The 20,174-nt window shown below is 34.6% G+C and overlaps 1 protein-coding gene across 8 annotated transcripts in view; it reads left to right on the plus strand.

Annotated features, from left to right (window-relative positions):
- The window catches only part of Klhl13 (kelch like family member 13), a 199,852-nt gene extending 180,373 nt beyond the window's left edge, over window positions 1–19,479 (plus strand). For all 8 annotated transcript variants that reach the window (XM_004872142.3, XM_004872137.3, XM_004872138.3 and 5 more), the window contains 3 exons: window positions 7,253–8,048; window positions 15,831–15,944; window positions 17,911–19,479. In XM_004872142.3, coding sequence (XP_004872199.1) covers window positions 7,253–8,048; window positions 15,831–15,944; window positions 17,911–18,398 — 1,398 coding nt within the window. In that variant the 3' untranslated portion in view covers window positions 18,399–19,479. The remainder of the gene's footprint in view (window positions 1–7,252; window positions 8,049–15,830; window positions 15,945–17,910) is intronic.
- The last annotated feature ends 695 nt before the right edge of the window (window positions 19,480–20,174 follow it).

The following is a 20,174-nucleotide window of genomic DNA, read 5'->3' on the forward strand; positions in this document are numbered from 1 at the left end:
TATAACCTATGACCAGAATATATAAAGAATTCTTAGAGCTCATTAATAGACAACCCAATCAAAATGTAGACATAAGAAGATGATAAATAGCCAGTATAGCACAAGGAAAGGTGTGCAATTCTAGAATCAGAAAAATACTAATCAGTACAATAATAAGATTGAATTATACACTCATTAGGGAGATGAAGTCAAAAGTTTTAAAAGCCTTGTCATGACTTTTTCTTTTTGTTGGATTCTCCCCCTTGGCGTTTAATTTGTCACGCCCAATGGATTCATTCTGCTGGGTTTCCTGGGGTTGTGATCCTCATTGTCTTTTCCTACGGTATTGTCTAAAATTTTTTGGAGTGCCAGTTGGATATTCATGAAGTTTCTGAGGTGCTCTTTATCATCAAAGTATCTTATTTCTCCATCAATTTTGAAAGATAGTTTTGCAGGGTACATCAATCTGGGTTGGAGGCTGTTTTCCTTTAGAGCTTGAAATACATCACTCCAAGCTCTTCTTGCCTTGAGGGTTTGCATTGAGAAGTCTGCTGTGCTTCTGATGGGCTTTCCTTTGTATGTGATTTGTTTCTTTTCTCTCACTGCTTGTAGAATTTTGTTCTTCTGTTGGATTTCTGGAATCCTAACTATTATATGCCTATGTGTAGATTTTTTTTTTTATTAAGGCAATCTGGAGTCCTATATGCCTCACTTATCAGTATGTCAAGTTCTTTTCCCCTCTTTGGGAAGTTTTCTGCCATCACTTTTGCGAAGGGTTTTTTTATGTCATCTGCACTCTCTCCTCTTTGTTCATTGACTCCAATCAGTCTTATGTTATTCTTCTTTGCATTGTCTAGCAGCTGCTGGATTGATTTCTCATGTTCCCTTACAATTTTAAAGCAATTTTTCTTTTCCTCCTCACTAATTGCAATCTTATCTTCTATATGTGAAATTCTGTCCTCACATTGGTTTATTCTGCTGTGCAGACTTTTGGTGGAGTTTTTAATCTTTTGGAAATCTGTTTGTATCTGTTTTATGGATTCCATTTGTTTCCTATGTTGGGATTCCATCATGTTCCTCAGATCCTCTATTTTTTTATCTGTGTCCTCTCTAGATTTATTAATCATGTCTTGCCCCATGAGCACAATCTTTGGTGTTATCTGAGTAATTATTTCTGATTTCATTTTTCCCGGATACTCTTTTGTTGCCAGTTTAGAGAGTCCAGGTGGTTGAGTATCAGATTGTTCCATCACGTTTCCCTTTGGGGTTGCTGTAGGTGATCTGGAAGTCTGATTTTGAGGCTTGTTTATGTGTCTTCTCATTTCCATGGCGGGGGGGGGGATGTTTCTGGCACCCACGCGGCTCACCTTCTCTGCCCTAGAAGCTTGGGATGGCAGCAGGGGAGCTTCCTTCTGGGTGCTGGGATTGGCTGAGCTTCTCTGCCCTAGGAGCCTGGGATGGAGGCGGGGAGCTTCCTTCTGGGTGCTGGGACCTGCTCAGCCTCTCTACCCTAGGAGCCTGGGATGGAGGCGGGGAGCTTCCTTCCGGGTGCTGGGACTGGCTCACCTTCTTGGCCCTAGGAGCCTGGGATGGCAGTGGGGGAGCTTCCTTCCGGGTGCTGGGACCAGCTGAGCTTCACTGCCCTAGGAGCCTGGGATAAGCAATTTGAAATTTTAGCATCTATTCTCTGTCCCATAGAATTATCATTATGGAAGATAGCATGACCCACAGAATAAATCCAATTTTACCCTTCAATGCCTAGTGTTCCATTTTTGGAATGCCCATAACAGTGGAACATAATGAAATATTTTCTCTTTAAATTCTTATTCTTTGATTTTTTTCTAGGTAAAATATATGAATTTGATGCAAAAATTTCAATCTTTGACATAAATCGGCTAATATTGTGTTTCTGAAACAGGATGTTTGTAATTGAACTGGAAATATTACAATTTAAATATCAAAATACACAGAGCAAACAAAACGGATTAAGCAGGAGAAACCATTTTCTTTATATAAAAGCTAATTTAGTCAGAGAATAAAGATGCCATAGTGCTTTAGATTTGGTGATACTCTGCATTTAAAATGTTTTAAAGTTTTCTTTCCCCCTTTTGTATAACATTGCTTCCACATGTGTATTTATTATAATAAGTGAGAGGGGTGGGAAGGTCAAATTGATATGAGAGAAATTTTATTAATATAACTAATGGAAATAAAGACTTATAACCAGAGATAGCAAAAATAGTAGTGATACAAATTATTCCTGTTTTATTTTGGTTGGTATTATTTACCTCTTGGAGAAATTAAAATTCTGTGTTAGAGAAATTAACAAAGCAAAAAGAGTTTGAAACAAAAAAATTAATTACATATGTGGGAGACAGGCAAAAGGGACAATATGCTTCTTTCAAGGAAAAATGGAAAGAATCAGAATTCATTTGAAAAGACAGTTTCTTTTGTTTTCAGAACACCTTCATGACCTTTTGGTTTATATAAATAGCATTCCTTATTTAATCAGAATTAGATGTATACATAAAAATAAACATATTCTTCTAAGATTATTTTCACTCTTGGAATGATTTAATGTTAGATGAAATGGTGCTTACACAATTGGAGTTGACAGCAAATAAAACCTTTTCCTCTCCCTACTAAATCAGTCTTGGTTTCCTTATTGCAAGTGCTGATACTGAGCAAACACCTTAGGTGGCCATAAGAGTGGTAAATGATCATGCATCTACTTTTATTGAGTAGGTGCCCATCCAGTACTGTAGGTTGTGAAATACTCTAAATATCACACCTGCCTATAACCTTGACCATCCATTCTTGTCCATCTGCCATCTGGGACTCTATATGGAAAGAAGGGGCCTAGCCTGATCTCATACCACTTTAGCTCCACAAAGACCACTGTAGTCATGTTATTTGCGTCTAATAAGGGGAGTAAATTCAAAGAGCAAAGGAATCTACTGGATTCCCCAATGGCATTTACAAACTGAAGACAGGTGAAGACATAGAGGATTTATTTTGTAATCATCCTTTTTTTCTTCTCTTCTTTTTTCTTCTCTCCCTCCCTCTGTTTCTTACTCATTCCTTCCTTCCTTCCTTCTTTCTTTCTTTTTAAACATTTTTTGTGGTACTGGGATTGGAGCCTGAAACCTACTGCATGCTAAACAGGCACTCTGCCTCTGAGCCACATCACTAGCCCTTCCTTTATTCTTCTTATCAAAAGGTTCTTACCTTGTGTCCTATATGTTCTCACCTGTTGAAAGAAGAATAGGGAAAAATACTTGTTACACCTCCCCCCTGCCACCCCAAAATAGCTTGTTTAACTTCTTCCTAGTGTTTTTCTGTGGACATGTTTTCTTTCTCTGCATTGGTTGTACTAGATGCCAATCTGTCATTATAATAAATCAAATAGCAGTAAGAAGAATTTTGTTGATTGAACAGCTGAGGAGACTTCAAATGTTACCAGATTTCTTAGTCTTTGCTTTTCCATTGAGAGTACAAACGCAGATACTCATTTTGTTGTCTATATGAGAATCTGTTTGTGTATAACACTGACCTTTAACAAAATAGTATCACAGATTTCTGATGCAATCTGCTACTGAAATACCAAAATATATTAATGACACTGTTTCGATACATCAGGTGTAATTTGAACAGCACAGCAACAGTGATCACTAGTATATTAATTAGAATACCACTTGAAAAATTATGATATTGGAACTGGCTTTAGGGTGACCGTGAAGTTTGTTTGGTTATAGTACAACAATTTATAATAATTTATGCCAAGGAAACTTAAACATACACTTGATTATTTTTTTTGAAGTTTTTATAGATTCTCACATGAGGTTGAAGAATTTTGTAGTTTTTTGATGCTTTATCCTATTAAATGTCAGTATACTTATTTTAATTAATTTGTGTTATAACTTTGTCTTCAGGTGTACTTCTTTAGAAGTTTGGTCAGGTCTGTAGATGAAATTATGTGAGTTAAGATGAAATTAGAGTTCTTTCTACTTAGAACTTTTTAAAAAGTGCTAAACATATTTTGTATTTTAAAAATCTAATATATTCTATTATATATGCATATTACACTTATATGTTACATTATAACACATTTCTCTTTGTTTATGCTATTTAGTCTAAACATTTGGACCTTTACTAGAAGTCACACTTTTAAGAATCATGTCTAGACAGGGCCGGGGATTTGGTTCAGTGGTGCTGCACCTGCCTGGCAAGCGCAAAGTCCTGATTTTGATTCCCGGTACCAAAACAAAAATCATGACTAGATTAGCCAGGTGTGGTGGTGCATGCTCATGATCCCAGCACTTGAAAGGCTGAGGCAGGAGGATCTCCATGAGTTCAAGGGCAGCTTGAATTACATAGCAAGACTGTGTCTCAAAAAAAAAAATCATGACTGATTTGAAAGTATTCACCATAAAGAAATGATAAATGTTTGAAGTGATAAACATGTTTAATCCAATTTAAACATTATGCGATGTATATATGTATTGGAACATTACATGGTGCCCCATTAATATGTGTAATTTATCAATTAAAAGTAAAAAAGAATGACTGAGAAGTGAATTGAAATGAACCACAATAGAAGAATCTTGTATTTTACCCCCCAAATATTTACCATTTTCCATCATCTTTGATCTGCTTATCTTAACTATGATTTTAGATTTTGCTTCTTTAATGCTTATATTCTATTATTAATTTTTTCCTTTGATTACATGTACTTGATGAAAATTCATTTCCTATTACATATTTTTCTTGTATCTCATTTTAAAATTAATAAGACTCTAATAATTTGCTATCCTAATCAACATATATTCCTTTTTTATTTCCATCTGTCATTAAATCTTTTAATTTTTATTGTCAGTATTCATAGGCTTTAACCTTTGCTGTGTATTCACAGTGTGGTAGCTGTTGTACAAGAGCTATAGAAAATGCCTAGTCCTATCAAGAAAGATTATAATTCAGAAGTTTACAAAACATTCTCTGGCAATTTTTAAGAAAAGGGCAGGCAGCTGTCATTTTTGACTAGGGGGTCTGTAAGGGATTTTTCTAGTCCTGTGTATCTGTACATATGACTGTACTGATACATAGAAGGTATTTCCCAAATGCCCCTAAATAAAAGGGAGGTTTCTTTTTCCTGTTATTTTTATAATGGTTTCTCATAGGATAAATTGGAAGAAACTAAAAAGAAGGCATTAAATACTTCAGTCCCATTTCTGAATTTTATAGTTTGGTATCTAGTCTTTAATCTTGGTCTATTTTAAATGCTATAAATTTAGATTTACATTTGCTGACTAACAACTGGTGGTCCTGTTTTGTCCATGTAAAGAACACATTCTTTGCTGTTTTTATTAGTGATGAGATGGTGAGAACCTGCATATTCAGAAATTATATTTGTGTTGTAATCAACTTTTACTTATCCATACTAGTAAATATTTTCAAAAGTGCAAATTACCTTCATTCTGGGGAATGGCTGTTTCTTACTTTCTTTGTGAAGGTATACCCCTTATCCCAAATGGGACTCCCTTCTACCCAGGGTTTTTTGGGCAGTTAAATATTTACTGTAACTCCATTTATACAACTTACAATTTTATGAGACACCAACTTGTCTCTCTTAAAATTGAATTTAAATATTCATATTATCAATCTAAAGTATTGATGCAGTGTTAAGCTGTGTACTTCTAGAAACTTATAGTTTATTTTCCTAGTTCCTTTGTGTTGCAGTTATGTTTTAAGTATTTTTAAACATACAGCTACTAAGTATAATAAGCAATTAGATATTTTGATGATTTTATAAAGCAAATGAGTATAAATTCTTCTTGAGTAATAAATCTGTAAAAATAGCTATGTTTGTGCTAATCTCAGAGCCTTCTTGCTGTAATGTCTTACCTGGGCTGTTATTTTATGCACATGAGTATTCCTTTTAGCTTCATTCAGCTTTTAAATGAAATGTCAGTAGAAGGATTAGCCAGTTTTCTCTTAAGCATCGAACATATCTTTTAACAATAGTTATGGGGGCTGGGGATTTAACTCAGTGGTTTTGCCTCCTGCTGTGCAGGCGCAAGGACCAGAGTTCCATTCCAGGTACCAAAACAAAACAATAGTTATGGGATTAACAATACATTGATGAATTTTGTGTGACATATTGAACACACTCCTTGACAAAATTAACACTCATGCACATGTACACACACATTTGAGCCCTTTGCTTGTTATCTGTTTCTAAGTTTGTATACATACACACCGGCATCTGTATTGTGAGCTTGTTTTTGTAATTTATTGCTTGGATTATATTTGCTGATATAGTTTCCTTTTTTCTTTTTTTGACCAGTCAGTTATTGAAAAGAGGTCCTACTGAAGAAGGGCCTCTATCATTTCCTCCTTTGCATGTTTTCTGCTATATAGTTTATTTTAGTCTGTGCAATGGACATGGCTTGGGGCTCATTTGACTGCAAATAGAATAGAGTATGATCAGAGTAAGAACGTGGCTAAGGAAAGCTACATTGTCCAGAGGCAAGCAGTACATACCCAAAACTCATATGCATGCATGATTTTGATGTAGGTACCTCCTTCCTACCCTCAAAAAAGCCATACCCTTGCTTATATTTCCAGATAAATATTATGAGAAATAACTTTGCCCTATGTGAAATTGTCCTGTTAAATTATTTTCACTATGAACATTAACATTTGATGGAATATTATGAATTCTAGTAATGGATGATGCCTATTTACGTGAAAGGGAAATACAGGGATATATTTGTGGATCTGCTAGTTATGTGGTACATTTAATTATCATCAGTGAGAAGTAGATTGACGTGAACCATAATAGAATAACCTTTTATTTGTATGTGTGTAGGGTGGGATTTTTTATGAGAGAGATAATTATTTTGGACATAGTCAAAGTTGTAACTATTTCTTAGATAATTTCTAATCTGACTGACAATTTTCTTTGTCATCCTACAGAGTTAGGTAAAGGTGCTTCACATATTCTTTTTAGATTCCTGCTACATTTAGATAAACATTTTTATTTGTATCCCTATGGACATTAAAAAAGCATAATTCAGTCTTGTAGAGTGAGTATTTGTGTGATTGAGATGTGTGTGTCAAGAAAGTAGTCATGGGCCGGGGATTTAGCTCAGTGGTTTCGCTGCCTGCTGCACAAGTGCAAGGACCAGAGTTTGATCCCCGGTACCACAAAAAAAAAAAAAAAAAAAGCAAAGAAAGTAGTCGTGTTCTAATTTTTTACCTATTTGCTTAATAGGTCACTTTAGACAATTGTGTTGAAGTTGGGCGGATTGCAAACACCTACAATTTGACTGAAGTGGATAAATATGTCAATAGTTTCGTCTTAAAGAATTTTCTTGCATTGCTGAGCACTGGGGAGTTCTTGAAACTCCCTTTTGAGCGTCTTGCCTTTGTGCTTTCCAGTAATAGCCTTAAGCATTGCACTGAACTTGAGCTCTTTAAGGCTACCTGTCGCTGGCTTCGCCTGGAAGAGCCTCGAATGGACTTTGCTGCAAAATTAATGAAGAACATCCGATTTCCACTGATGACACCACAGGAGCTCATTAATTACGTGCAAACGGTAGATTTCATGAGAACTGACAATACTTGCGTGAATTTGCTTTTGGAAGCCAGCAATTACCAAATGATGCCATATATGCAGCCAGTTATGCAGTCAGACAGGACTGCCATTCGGTCTGACACCACTCACTTGGTTACACTAGGAGGAGTGCTGAGACAGCAGCTGGTGGTCAGTAAGGAATTGCGCATGTATGATGAAAAGGCCCATGAGTGGAGATCCCTAGCTCCCATGGATGCCCCAAGGTACCAACATGGCATCGCTGTCATTGGAAATTTCCTTTATGTCGTTGGTGGACAGAGTAATTATGACACAAAAGGAAAAACAGCAGTCGATACAGTGTTCAGATTTGATCCTCGATACAATAAATGGATGCAAGTTGCATCTTTAAATGAAAAGCGCACCTTCTTCCATCTAAGTGCCCTCAAAGGATATCTGTATGCAGTTGGTGGACGAAATGCAGCTGGGGAATTGCGTAAGTGTGCACATTCATATTATGCAGAGACCAATTTCTTTCTTTAACCAGAAATTCTTTTCACATCATAAACTAAGCAGTTCTGTGAAATTACAGACAAAAATGTAGCTAGGAACTTATTTTAATACTATTTTTCTCAGAAAATATAAAAGACCATCTGCATGCCTTATTTGGATGGATATAGTTGGTCAGGGTACTAATTATATCTTATACATGCACTGGTATGTTGTAGAATATTTTATTTGAGCAACATGCATTGAAAATTCAAACTGTATTAAACTAACTGAAATTCTAATAGAATCTTGGAAAGAAGTTTGATATGTTTCGTCATTTTAGAGTTTTAAAAGTCCACATGATATTTTTCTGAAGAGGTTAAAAAATCTTTCTTTACAGAAGACTGTCATTTCTTAAAATTAACTTTATTGTTGTGTCTTTATTTTCATAATTTGATACCTGTTAGAGGCCACAGGGTAAAATAATATTCTTTACAGATTATTATCCAAAGTTTATTTATTGTGAGTATTCTCATCTGTAACATTAATTTCAAAACTCATTCTCTTGTTGAAATATCAGACAGTTTTCTTCATTGTAAACTGATCTAGCAAGCCATTTAATGGTCACTTTCTTTCTTTCTAATCTAAGGTTGGTCACAAGTATATTTTACATAGAAATATTTTGACTACATCAATTCACTTTAAAAGATATAATTTTGTTACTTTAGGTTAAATTGAAACAGTATGACTTTTCCAGGAAAAAAAAATAGGAAGGCTGCATCATAATGTAACATTTCTGTCATTACTATTATTGGCTGGTGATTTTTTTTTTACCTCCTTTATTCTCTGCTATAGAATCTTTATAGTTGACCACTATTCCAGGCCCCATAATGCTGAGGAGGTTCAACATATTGGCATTGGCTCTGGACAAATTCAGTGCTCCTCAGAATCTTCTTTCTCAATATTCTAAGAAATAAATGATATTTGAATGGGTTTGAGACTAAGCTATTTATTGGAGAAAAGAACTACTCTTAGCTCTTATACTTTCCTTTATATAAAGCCATGTCATGCTAGTGGCAAGGTCTTAATATTACTGATCTTTTCTACCCAGTTTTTTTCATTTGTTGTTACCATGTTATTTTTCTAAAACTAGACTTTCTAGATTGTTTCTAGATTGGTGGTATAATCACTAACTACATAGATTTCCCAATATATTAATCTGATTTTTAAAAATACCTGAGGCATTAGTGTCCTTTTCATTTTAGGTTTCATCAGTCAGTTCACACACGCTATTTTAATATTATTATACTTTTTAAATTTATGATATCTGAAAATATGCAGAAGGTGCAGATAGTGATTTTTTTATTTCTTTAAAAAGCAACTAGTATGACATAATTTTTAAAAGTTTATAGGTCATCAACCCTGGCAGTCAGTGGTCATTCTGAAACTTCTTTTCTCAAAGAAAATAGTTGCCTTTTTCAAAGTCAGTGCTTGCTTGTGAGCGTTATAACTCTGGTTAATATGCAGTTTTTAAGTTTTCAGTTTATTGTTCCTAGTGTTAATTAGAGGCCTTATTCTTCTGGGAATTTAAATCCTCAAACTAAAGAGAATTATTATCAAACCAAGAAAGTGTAGGCTTTCTTTCTCTGGTCCATCTCCTACAATCTGTGTGTTTCTTCTGTATTGTGTCCAAATAAAAATAGACTACCCCAGTGAGCAAATGGCATATGCGCAGGCTTCCTTGATCATGATCTTCAGAAACCATCCCTCCACCTCTGATTAAAAACAGTCTTTTAGGCCAGGGATTTAACTCAGTGGTGCTGGACCTGCCTGGCAAGCACAAGGTCCTGAGTTCGATCTCCAGTACCGGAAAAAACAAAACAGTCTGTTTTGCATATTGGAATGAAAAGAAATAAGTGAATCATGCCTTTTGTGAACAGTTCTTAAAAACATGCCAACAATTTGGTTTTATTTAGGCTTAAAAAATAAAATTCCCAAACTTAACCTAAGGATAATGACTTTTTTTTAAAAAAGTCATTTTTTATCCTATAGATGAAATAAGTCCATTTTTATCTTATTTCATAAACTGCATTTTCCACAAATGTACATCTGATTATAATATGTACACCAATACTTTGCACCAAGGAATAACTCTAATTCCAATTGCAGTCTATTTTTTTGATGTTTCATTCCATTTGAAATGATCTCCTGTAATATATAACTAACTAAACTTTTGTAGAAAATAGTTGCTTTCCTTAAAATAAGGATCCTTATCAAATCATTCTGGTTGAAATATTTTGTTACAATACATTAAAAGTTTAAAAATTGTGATTGCTTACTAAATGTACTCAAATTGAGTATTTTAATTCCAGAAGAGCCTTTAGATCGAAAAAGGCATTACATAAAACCAAGAAGAGGCCTCATTTTTTTCTCCCATTGAGTTTCCTCAAATATTATACTCAAGTTGAAAAGAAAAGTAGACTGTCTCATTTTGTCATATTGTATATTGCTTAGGTATCCAAATTTGATGTACCCTTCCCTGATTACCTCTCTTCCCACTGAACAATATCAACAAGTTATTGTGAATTATATCCGTTAATGATAATCTCTTCATATAAATAAGAAAAGAATTTGTATCACTTGGCCTTCCTAGTTTTCTGGCCCCATCAGTTTTGCAGAATCACAGATTTTGTTTGTAAAGCAGCTCTTACTTGTGTTTCTGAATGTTCAAGCCAAAGGCGGAGTTTTTAACTGTTCTCCTACCCTACGTGCTTGTTTTTAAGGAATCCCTCCTCCACATACACATATCTGTTATAATATACGAATGTTTCCATATTAACTGATTATATTGGAACATTCTTATGCCTAAGAGGTATGAATAGGTGGCAATGAGAATTAATGAGAAAGTCATTTAAAACTGTAATAGATTCACTATCACCAGTGCATCATTTATTCTTGCTATACATCAGAACCATCTCATATATAATTACAAAAAAAATCCAGTGGCAACATTGGTGAGACATTTTAGATCATTTAATGTGTTTGGCCTTTTAAAATCATTTCATGGAGTGTACGGACCTAAGGAAAAGCTAAGTTTACTAATACCAGTGTGTCTGTGTGCCTAGCTTATTGCTGAAATACAATCCCTCAGAAATGGTTAGAGTGGGAAACTAAAAGATACTTATAGGAGCCGTCACTTAAGTAAAATAGGATTCATTTATTTCTGGCATCTTTCAAAATTCTATAAGAAGTCGATTTTCCTTTGAAATTTTCTGTATTGAAGAAGAATATGACAGCTTGCATATCTTTCACTTCAGTTAAATATTACTTAGTCAAGCTTTCAAATAATGAAATAACTTATAGAAAACATTAAATTTTTATGCAATAAAATTACTAAAATTTATCAAATGCTTCTATATCCTTCTTTTTGTTAAATTCTTTTATTGGTACATTTTAGGTATACAACACAATTACATTTCTCATTGGGAATTGTACCTTTACATAATGCATCTTGGTTCTTATTTTTTCCCCATTCCTAGCCCTCCCTTCACCCCCTCCACCCTTCCCTGTTTACAAAGACTTTATTTCCATTTTTTCCATTTCTCAGCATTTAATGGATCTGAGGTTTTCTTAGTCACTAACCAGTGCCCTAGGATTCTACAGCCCATTCTCCCTTTGTGGGAGCCATTATTGTCATATAATTTTCTTCAGGCCAAATCTCAAAGAACCAGGAAGTTCCACAGCATCCATTGTGATCGATTCCAGACCCAGTGGAATCATCTGAGAAAATAGGAACATCTGATATATATGAAATAAGCAACCTAAGTATAATTCATACATTGGAAATATTCTCTGGTTTAGACATAAAGCACCTAGACTACTGAAATTGATTCTCTAGATTAGGGGTTAGAAATCTTTTATAAAGGATCAGAAAGCATATATTTACAGCTATATCGACCACTCAATCTGTGTTACAACTAATCAACTCAACTATTGTCATGCAGAAGCACCTGTAGACAATTCATAAACATATGTGTTCCAATAAATCTTTATATATGCCCCTACAATTTGAATTTTATATGATTTTCATATAATTTCATGCTATAAAATAGTCATTTCACTCTTTTCCAACCCTTTAAACATGTAAAACCATTCATATAGTTATCCTGTGTGCCATACAAAAACAGGCAGTGGGCTGGATTTGGGCCATGGGCTCAAGTTTTCTGACCCCTACACTAGATTTTCTCAGTTGTCTCCTTTGCATGCCCAAATCTCACAGATTAAGATGAAACCACCACTTTGGATCTCCCACTTCTTGCTTTGCATCATTTCTTGTCCCTCCCTGCTATCAAAGTTACAATCATTCACCTATATCCAACTGTCTTGTAAGTAGGGAAGATAGAAACAGGTTGCATGTGTATCTTCTTTATGTATATCTTCTTTTTTTTCTTAAATTATTTATTGGTACATTTTAGGTATACAATACATTTACATTTATCATTAGGTACTTGTACCTTTACATGATTTATCTTGGTTCTTATTTTTTCCCTATTTCCTGTCCTCCCTATTTACAAAGACTTTGTTTTAATTTTTTCCTTTTCTCATAATTTTTCCTTTCCTTTCTTTCCTTTCTCCTACCCTTCCAACTTCCCCTACCCCTTTGGACCTTTTCTTCCTATTTCACATTATCAATTATTCATTTTAATCATCATTTATACTTTCAGTTTTTCACACCAGAGAAACTTTTCAGTATTTACACATTGAGGCCATACTCTTAAGTGTATATCTTCTTTTGAACTAGAGACATTCTGTTTTCAAACAAAATACTATTGATTGTACTAAGAGCAACTGTAGTTCTGAATGGAGAAAGTTTAAAGGTTGACAATAAACATTAAAGGACTAGATTAAATGAGGGAGGCTGGCCACGGTGGTGCATGACTGTAATCCCAGCACTCGGGGAGGCTGAGGCAACAAGATCTAGCCTAACCCTGGGCAACCTAGCAACTTAGCAGGATCCTGTCTCAAAACAAATAAAAATAAAAAAGGGCTGGGCATGTAGCACTGGACTCGATGCCCAGTGCAATAAAAAAAGAAAAGAAAAGATGAAAGGGACAGATTATTTAAACTGAAAGAAGAAAAGATTAGGGTTGATGAACTGTTACTACATAGTTACTGTGTCTTTGGTGGTTAATGTCCATCTTGCTCTGAGAAAGTTTAGATGAATCCCTACAACCCTTGTTAGGAAAAAGATGCAATTAACTAACTGATAGAGGAACAGCACTATCTTTCTACATAGGAAAACATTGCTAATCATAAAGAATTATTAGCTAATCAACTCCACCATAAAATAGTTACAGGAAATGAAGGGAAATCACTTCAAGACATTTTGAATTAAACATAGAAAAGGACTTTTATGATATAGAAATTTCAAAATTCAAGGCAGAGTTCTGCTTTAAGAAAAGTATACAACTATAGTGAAATCTGTTTGGGCTTCAAATAGATGGAGAAGATGATTTCTGGACTTCTAAAACTTTTTCTGTTAGGATGCATTATTAGATTACTTTATCATATAACATCTTTCCATTAATTAATTTCCTAATACCATGTGCAAATCAATGTACTAGGTCCCCTGTTAAATGTAGACAGAGAGAAAGATAAAAATGTACATTCAGTTAGATTTTCTTGTGTGGTGAAATTCATACTGAAGCTAAATGGAAATGAACGTCTAAAAAGGCACCTCACCACAAAGAAATAATGTTTGAGGTGGCAGATATGCTAATTACCCTGATTTGATAATTATAAAATGTATACATGTATCAAAAAATCACACTTTACTCCAGAAATATATGCAGTTGGTATGTGTCAATTAAAAATAAAATAAAACTTAAGACATCCAGTGCCTTGAAATAGTCAAAATAGTATTTGGACATGTAGCAGTCTAACTGGTTGTTAATTGTGAAAATAGCCCTTATTTTGAGAAAAGATTTTGCAGGATCCTAGGAACCTTCTATTTGATGGAAAGGTTTAAAAGAAAGCAAGTCAGTAAGGATCCAGACCTGAAGCAGTAAGCAAAGCTAGCAAGACAGCAGATAAAAATGAGACTAGTAAAAGCCTCTGAACTAAGACTGAAAATTTAAACCTAAAGTAAGTGGAAAAGGAAATCAGTACAGGAGAACGAGACATGGTAACATATATGTATGAGTGGAGGACATAAAGGATTTGCATTAGTTAATTTTATAAAGAAATGAAACCAGTGATAGAGCAGAAAAATAATCTCTTTCTCCTGCCTCCTCGCTCTCACTTGTAGTTAAGCAGAGAATCTCAGGCAAAGGATGATGCATCATTTAGGACTGCTTTTGGCTATTAGTAGCTACACCAATCCATTATTCCATTGGATTGATCAAGTAGCCCCACTCAGTAGATTTCTGCTTAACTTGTTACTCCCAAGAACTACATCATATGGCAGAGCAAAGCTTTAAGGGAACCTGTTAAATTGAATTTTGTTTTGAGGTTGGTGCAGAGGTTCCCAGCGCAGTGTTGTGCTTTTGTTGGTAAGAAGAAAAGCAAAGTTGGAGGAGGCAAGACGCTGGCTTTGCATTTGACAGTGTCTACAATAAATAATATGAACTGTTCAAGTCAAGCTAGATTTCATTTTTTTACCAAAGTCATTGTAACAGCCCTATTTCTTTCTATCTTTTCTTTATAATTACATTTTCTATCTGTTTTGACTGTCATTGATCTGGTCTTAAGGTTATAACAGGTTGCTTGTGAGACATTGAAGTAGTTAAAGTCACTTCTCCAAATTACTTTCTATTAAAGATGATAAATGTACTATTCAGACGTTTCCCTAATAAAGATCTTTACTTCTTAGTATACTGCCAGTCATCTAGTCATCTTCCAGTTAAGAGTACTAGTACTTGCTACAGTGTGGATGGGTATATAGAAACTATTGGCTTTAAGGTGTACTTGTTTAGACATTATTACCAGTATCTAATTTCTAGTCTGAATATGAAATAAAGCAGTAGGCTTTAGCAATTAGAACATAAACCAGGCAGTGTATATACTTTCATTCTCAATTTTGAAATTTACTTCATATATGGCAAGCATATTCCTTTAATCTCAGCACTCTGGGAGGCTGAGAGGCAAGAGCATCACAAGTTTGAGTACAGCTTGGGAAACTTAGTGAGGGCCTGTCTCAAAACAAAATACTTTTTTTAAAGGGCTGGACATATAGCTCAGTGTGAAGGCCCTGTATTCAACCTTCATTTTCAAAAATACTTGCTTTATATATATTCATGCTTGTTCTTGTACAGTATGTGAACACAGGGACCCAGAATTGAAGTATTTTTCCTTGCTTTTAGTATTTTTTATATTTTTTTCTCTTATTTTTAAAGCAAAGAATTTTATAAAGATACAACGAGTTATATCAAGTTAATAAAGATACAACTAGATTTCCCCCCAAAAGAAATCTTAGCAATTTCTGTGTTATGTATGTGTACCAATTCTACTCAAGGAATGTAAACATTATGTACTGCAAACATGTACTACTAAAAGCTAAAAAAAAAAAGTGAGATTCTTACATTATCTAGTTTAATGTAACATCTATTAATGTTTCTTTCATATTAATGTAGTCTCAGTAATTGCTATGAGTTCCCCAAGATTTCTCGTACCTTTAATATGTATGTTTCTGAGATTTAAATATTATTATTGTTCCACCTAAAAGAAAAAAACAATTAGCTGCTAAATTTGAGATTTAAAATACTTTTTTTTCTCTCTTTTTATAAAACAGCTACAGTAGAATGTTACAATCCAAGAACAAATGAATGGACCTATGTTGCCAAAATGAGTGAGCCTCACTATGGACATGCTGGAACTGTGTATGGAGGAGTGATGTATATTTCAGGTGAACAATTATCATGTGAACACAAATAATACATATGCTTCTAAGAGAAATGAATAATAAAATTTATATTGATTTTAGAAGTTTTTTGTTGTGTACATTTGCATATAAATACTTTGGGCACTCTGCAAATTATAAGGCTAGCAACAAATCAATCCAACTACAGGTGTATAATCTAGAAGAAATTGGAAAGCATTCAAATTCTCCAATTTGCTGTACAGTAGTACACTCTATATTCTAATAAATACCATTAAAATGTAGCAAAACTTATTTTAATTTATCTAAAATTTAGCTATACTGAGGATAATAAATAATAAATGCCATATATGGTGCATAAACAAGCATAGTAATGCCTAATGTTCATTCTCTCTTTTTGTATAACCTGCAAAATATGTATTTTCTTTTCCCTTAATATTATAATGAGGTTCTATTATGGTGTCACTTAGTGAATAATCCTGTGCTAATTCAGCATTGTAAGTAAATGCAGAGATACTTTTCTGTTAAAAATTCCAGAATGGTTACAGTATATTCAGTATCACAGTAACAACTTTCATTCTCAAACTGTTGGTGTTCAAATCTCCCTTCTGTAAAATTAAGAAATTTATCTTAATGTATTGATCACTTTTGTAATTGATTTTTAATTTTTTTAGTCAAGTTCTTATTGTTTGACCCTGGTACAGACTGCCTATGACAGTTTTTCTCCTGTCTAAAGGTCTGCCAGTGCCAGAACAGCAGTTACATTATTAGCGATCAAAGGGTTTAAGGGGATGTCTGTGAGCTGATTCTCTGAACACTACTTTATGAAATTTATAATCGAGAAGGATCAGTGAGAGGCCTGTAGTGAGTGATTGGCAGGTTTCTGGTGTTAAATTCATGAAAAACTATAGGGTATCTTATATTGAAAGAACCACCCAGGAAATCATATGCTCCACTAGTCAATGATTTACACTATCTACCTATTTTATGTGTGTAGCTTCTGTGCTATTATAATGGGAGCTCCAGATCCTCTGGGGGAAAAAAATGACACTGAATTGTTTAAGTGGTATTATGGCATTGTGGGTAAATATTACAGAAATGACTTCCCAATAAAGGATAGGAAAGGAACCAAGCTGATTTTCAAATAAATGGTGCTACTTTGTTTCTAGGAATTTTTTAAGATAGAAAAAATTATAAGAAAGAGAAGAAAATAATTATTGCTATTTGGCCACTTGATAGTAGACCTTTAAATGATATGGCTAAAGATTGGCTTAGTTTTTTCCCTTGCCTGCAGAAGACATAGTTCGATCCTTTCATTGTACAGACTAATTTATATGGGACCTCTGAATACATTTTGTAGATGATACAGACTTAATAGATGAACAACAAAATGCTGCACATATGAAGTTATTTAGTTTTTTTAAAAAGGTACATTACTCTGCCCACCAAAATCTCTACAAATTTAAAAAATTATATAATAAACTTATGCATTATTTGTATGACTCAACTTTTTCCAAGCATTTTGTTAAATATTTCAGTCCTTAATCACAATCCTAATGAGATAATCAGAGGATATATTCTTGTTTAGCAAGAGAAGAAATCGACACCCAGAATTTAAAGTGCTCTAGCTTAGTGCTGGCAAACAGAGGGTACCCACTAAAATACTTTGTAGTTGGGATTTATTGCAGACCTAACTCTAACAGTGATGAAAATATATTTTCTCTCAGTAATGCCTCTTAAGTAACATGGGTCTCCATTTGAAAAAGGAATTACAGTAATATAAGCCATTTTTTCATTCCTTAAGAACATGGAAATGTTATTTTCCGTATTTTTAATCTAAAGAATATTTACAGAGGTCAAGAATTTATCAGAACACTTGATAAGCTATGATGTGTCATAGTATGTGGCTAAAAGTTAATTATGATAGAGAGCCTTACTCACTTTTTCATTTTTATGATTTGATTACCTCATGCCTATTATTTTCATTCTTTAGGAGGAATTACTCATGACACTTTCCAAAAGGAGCTCATGTGCTTTGACCCTGACACTGACAAATGGATCCAGAAGGCACCAATGACCACTGTCCGAGGCCTGCACTGCATGTGTACAGTGGGAGAAAGGCTCTATGTCATTGGTGGCAATCACTTCAGAGGAACCAGTGATTATGATGATGTCCTAAGCTGTGAATACTACTCACCAATCCTTGACCAGTGGACCCCTATTGCTGCCATGCTAAGAGGGCAGAGTGATGTTGGGGTTGCTGTCTTTGAAAATAAAATCTATGTGGTTGGCGGGTATTCTTGGAATAATCGTTGTATGGTAGAGATAGTACAGAAATATGATCCAGATAAAGATGAATGGCATAAGGTTTTTGATCTCCCAGAGTCCCTTGGTGGCATTCGAGCTTGTACACTCACAGTTTTTCCACCTGAAGAAACTACACCATCACCTTCTAGAGAGTCCCCTCTTTCTGCACCCTAAGATCATCCCTACAACTAAGATGCTATAGTCTTATCTTTGCAATGTGTCATGAATTATCTTCTTTCCCCCACCCTTAAGTAGTATATGTGTTAGAATTAGCCTCCAGTAATTGATACAGATATTGGAAAAAAGATGATATTGATGTTACTTGTGCTGTTTGTTTGGCCTAGAGTGTTTCTAAAGTGATAACAAAACCATCCTGAAACTGTATCCCATAGAAGCTGGTATTTAACATATGAAAAAGGTATTACCTATGAAATGTTTCTTCAGTACTTTTTATGCTGTGTACTGGGTGTTAAGTATTTGTCATCTTACATTATAAGCCAAGTTGAAGTTGGTTTATAGTAAATGTACAACTGTGCTCACTAGGCTTCAAAGTAAAAAGTTTTCCTTTCGTCTTTGACTGCAAGATGTCAAAGGGAGGCAGCCTGCTCCAACAGGAAACAATATACACAAGGTTGCCAACTCGCATGAGCTACTTCCCTCTTTTCATAAAGTATTTTTGACGTATCTGTCAACCCACCTGACTGTGTGGGTGCATTGAGAACATATAAAGTTTCTTAGACACACAGGAGAAATAGCTGAAATTCACAGATATTAATTTTAAAAAGCATGACCCCTCTGCTTATTACCGAAAGGTCGGGGGTTTTTAAGTGTGTTTGAATACACACATTTACTTATATTTAAAAAAACCACAAATTTTTAAAAATTGTCAGATCAAATAAATGTGAAGTTCAAAAATTTCTTCTAAGAAGCAGCTTCCATTAAAATGGGAATTCAGTATGCACATACTGAATGCACGGATGTAGAACCATATGAATTTAAGTGGATAACGGCTAGAAATTTTGAGCAACTAAATTTGTCACTTGACCAAATTTTATCTTCAAAAATTGTATTTTGCTCCTTCTCCTTTGTTGTTGAGGTAGCTTGCATACTGTATGTATTCTGTATACTCTCAGTTCATGAAGTTATTTAGCACAAAGTATAGCAGCTTTACCTGGACAGCTGTTTTTGCTCAATGAATTTAACTTCCGTGTTTTATCTATTTTTGTTGTGGTGCAATAAAAAGAAATTAATGTCATTGTGTTCTGAGGCATCCTGTTACTCATTTGACTTTCTTTTATTAAATACCAGTTTTTGCAATACTTAGTTGATCAAAATGCAGAGCACTACGTAGGTTGGATGACTAATTCTTTATGACCTTTATTTAAGGAAGAAAGACTTTCACCAAGTCTAATTTCATTGGTGAAAACTCATTGCTGATTATCTTTCAAAAATTAATTTGTGGAAGATGCTAATTGACTCTTCTCCATTTCCACAGAACAGTGGGACAGGACTAAGCTGTAGGAGCAGTTATTCTTCTTGCTTTTTTTTTTCTTTTTTTTTGACAAGGTCTCACTGTGTTGCCCAGATGACTAGCCTTAAACTGGACTGACATGATCCTCCTGTCTCAGACTCTTGAGTAGCAGGGACTACAAGTGTGCCCTGCCATGCCCACCTTAGAGAGCAATTACATTTCTGAGGTAAGTTTCCGTATAAGGACTGAACACACTGAAGTTGCAGGGCCTGTGGGACACGGATTCAGAGACACCCTGTGGACATTTATTTTGGGTGGGATGACAGGGCACACAGTGACTTCTCAAGTGTCTGCATAAAAATAGATCTCAAGTGCCTGGGTGAGCATAATACTCCCCAGGGTAAGGAAGCAGAGAACTTGAGACAGGGCCTTCAGGGAGAGACAGGATAAAGAAGGGGCACTGTGATATGAGAGAGTAA

Source organism: Heterocephalus glaber, unplaced genomic scaffold (assembly GCF_053883595.1).
Source record: "Heterocephalus glaber isolate CG9 unplaced genomic scaffold, H.glaber_assembly_v1.0 deba00001730, whole genome shotgun sequence".
NCBI classification, from domain to species: Eukaryota; Metazoa; Chordata; class Mammalia; order Rodentia; family Bathyergidae; genus Heterocephalus; species Heterocephalus glaber.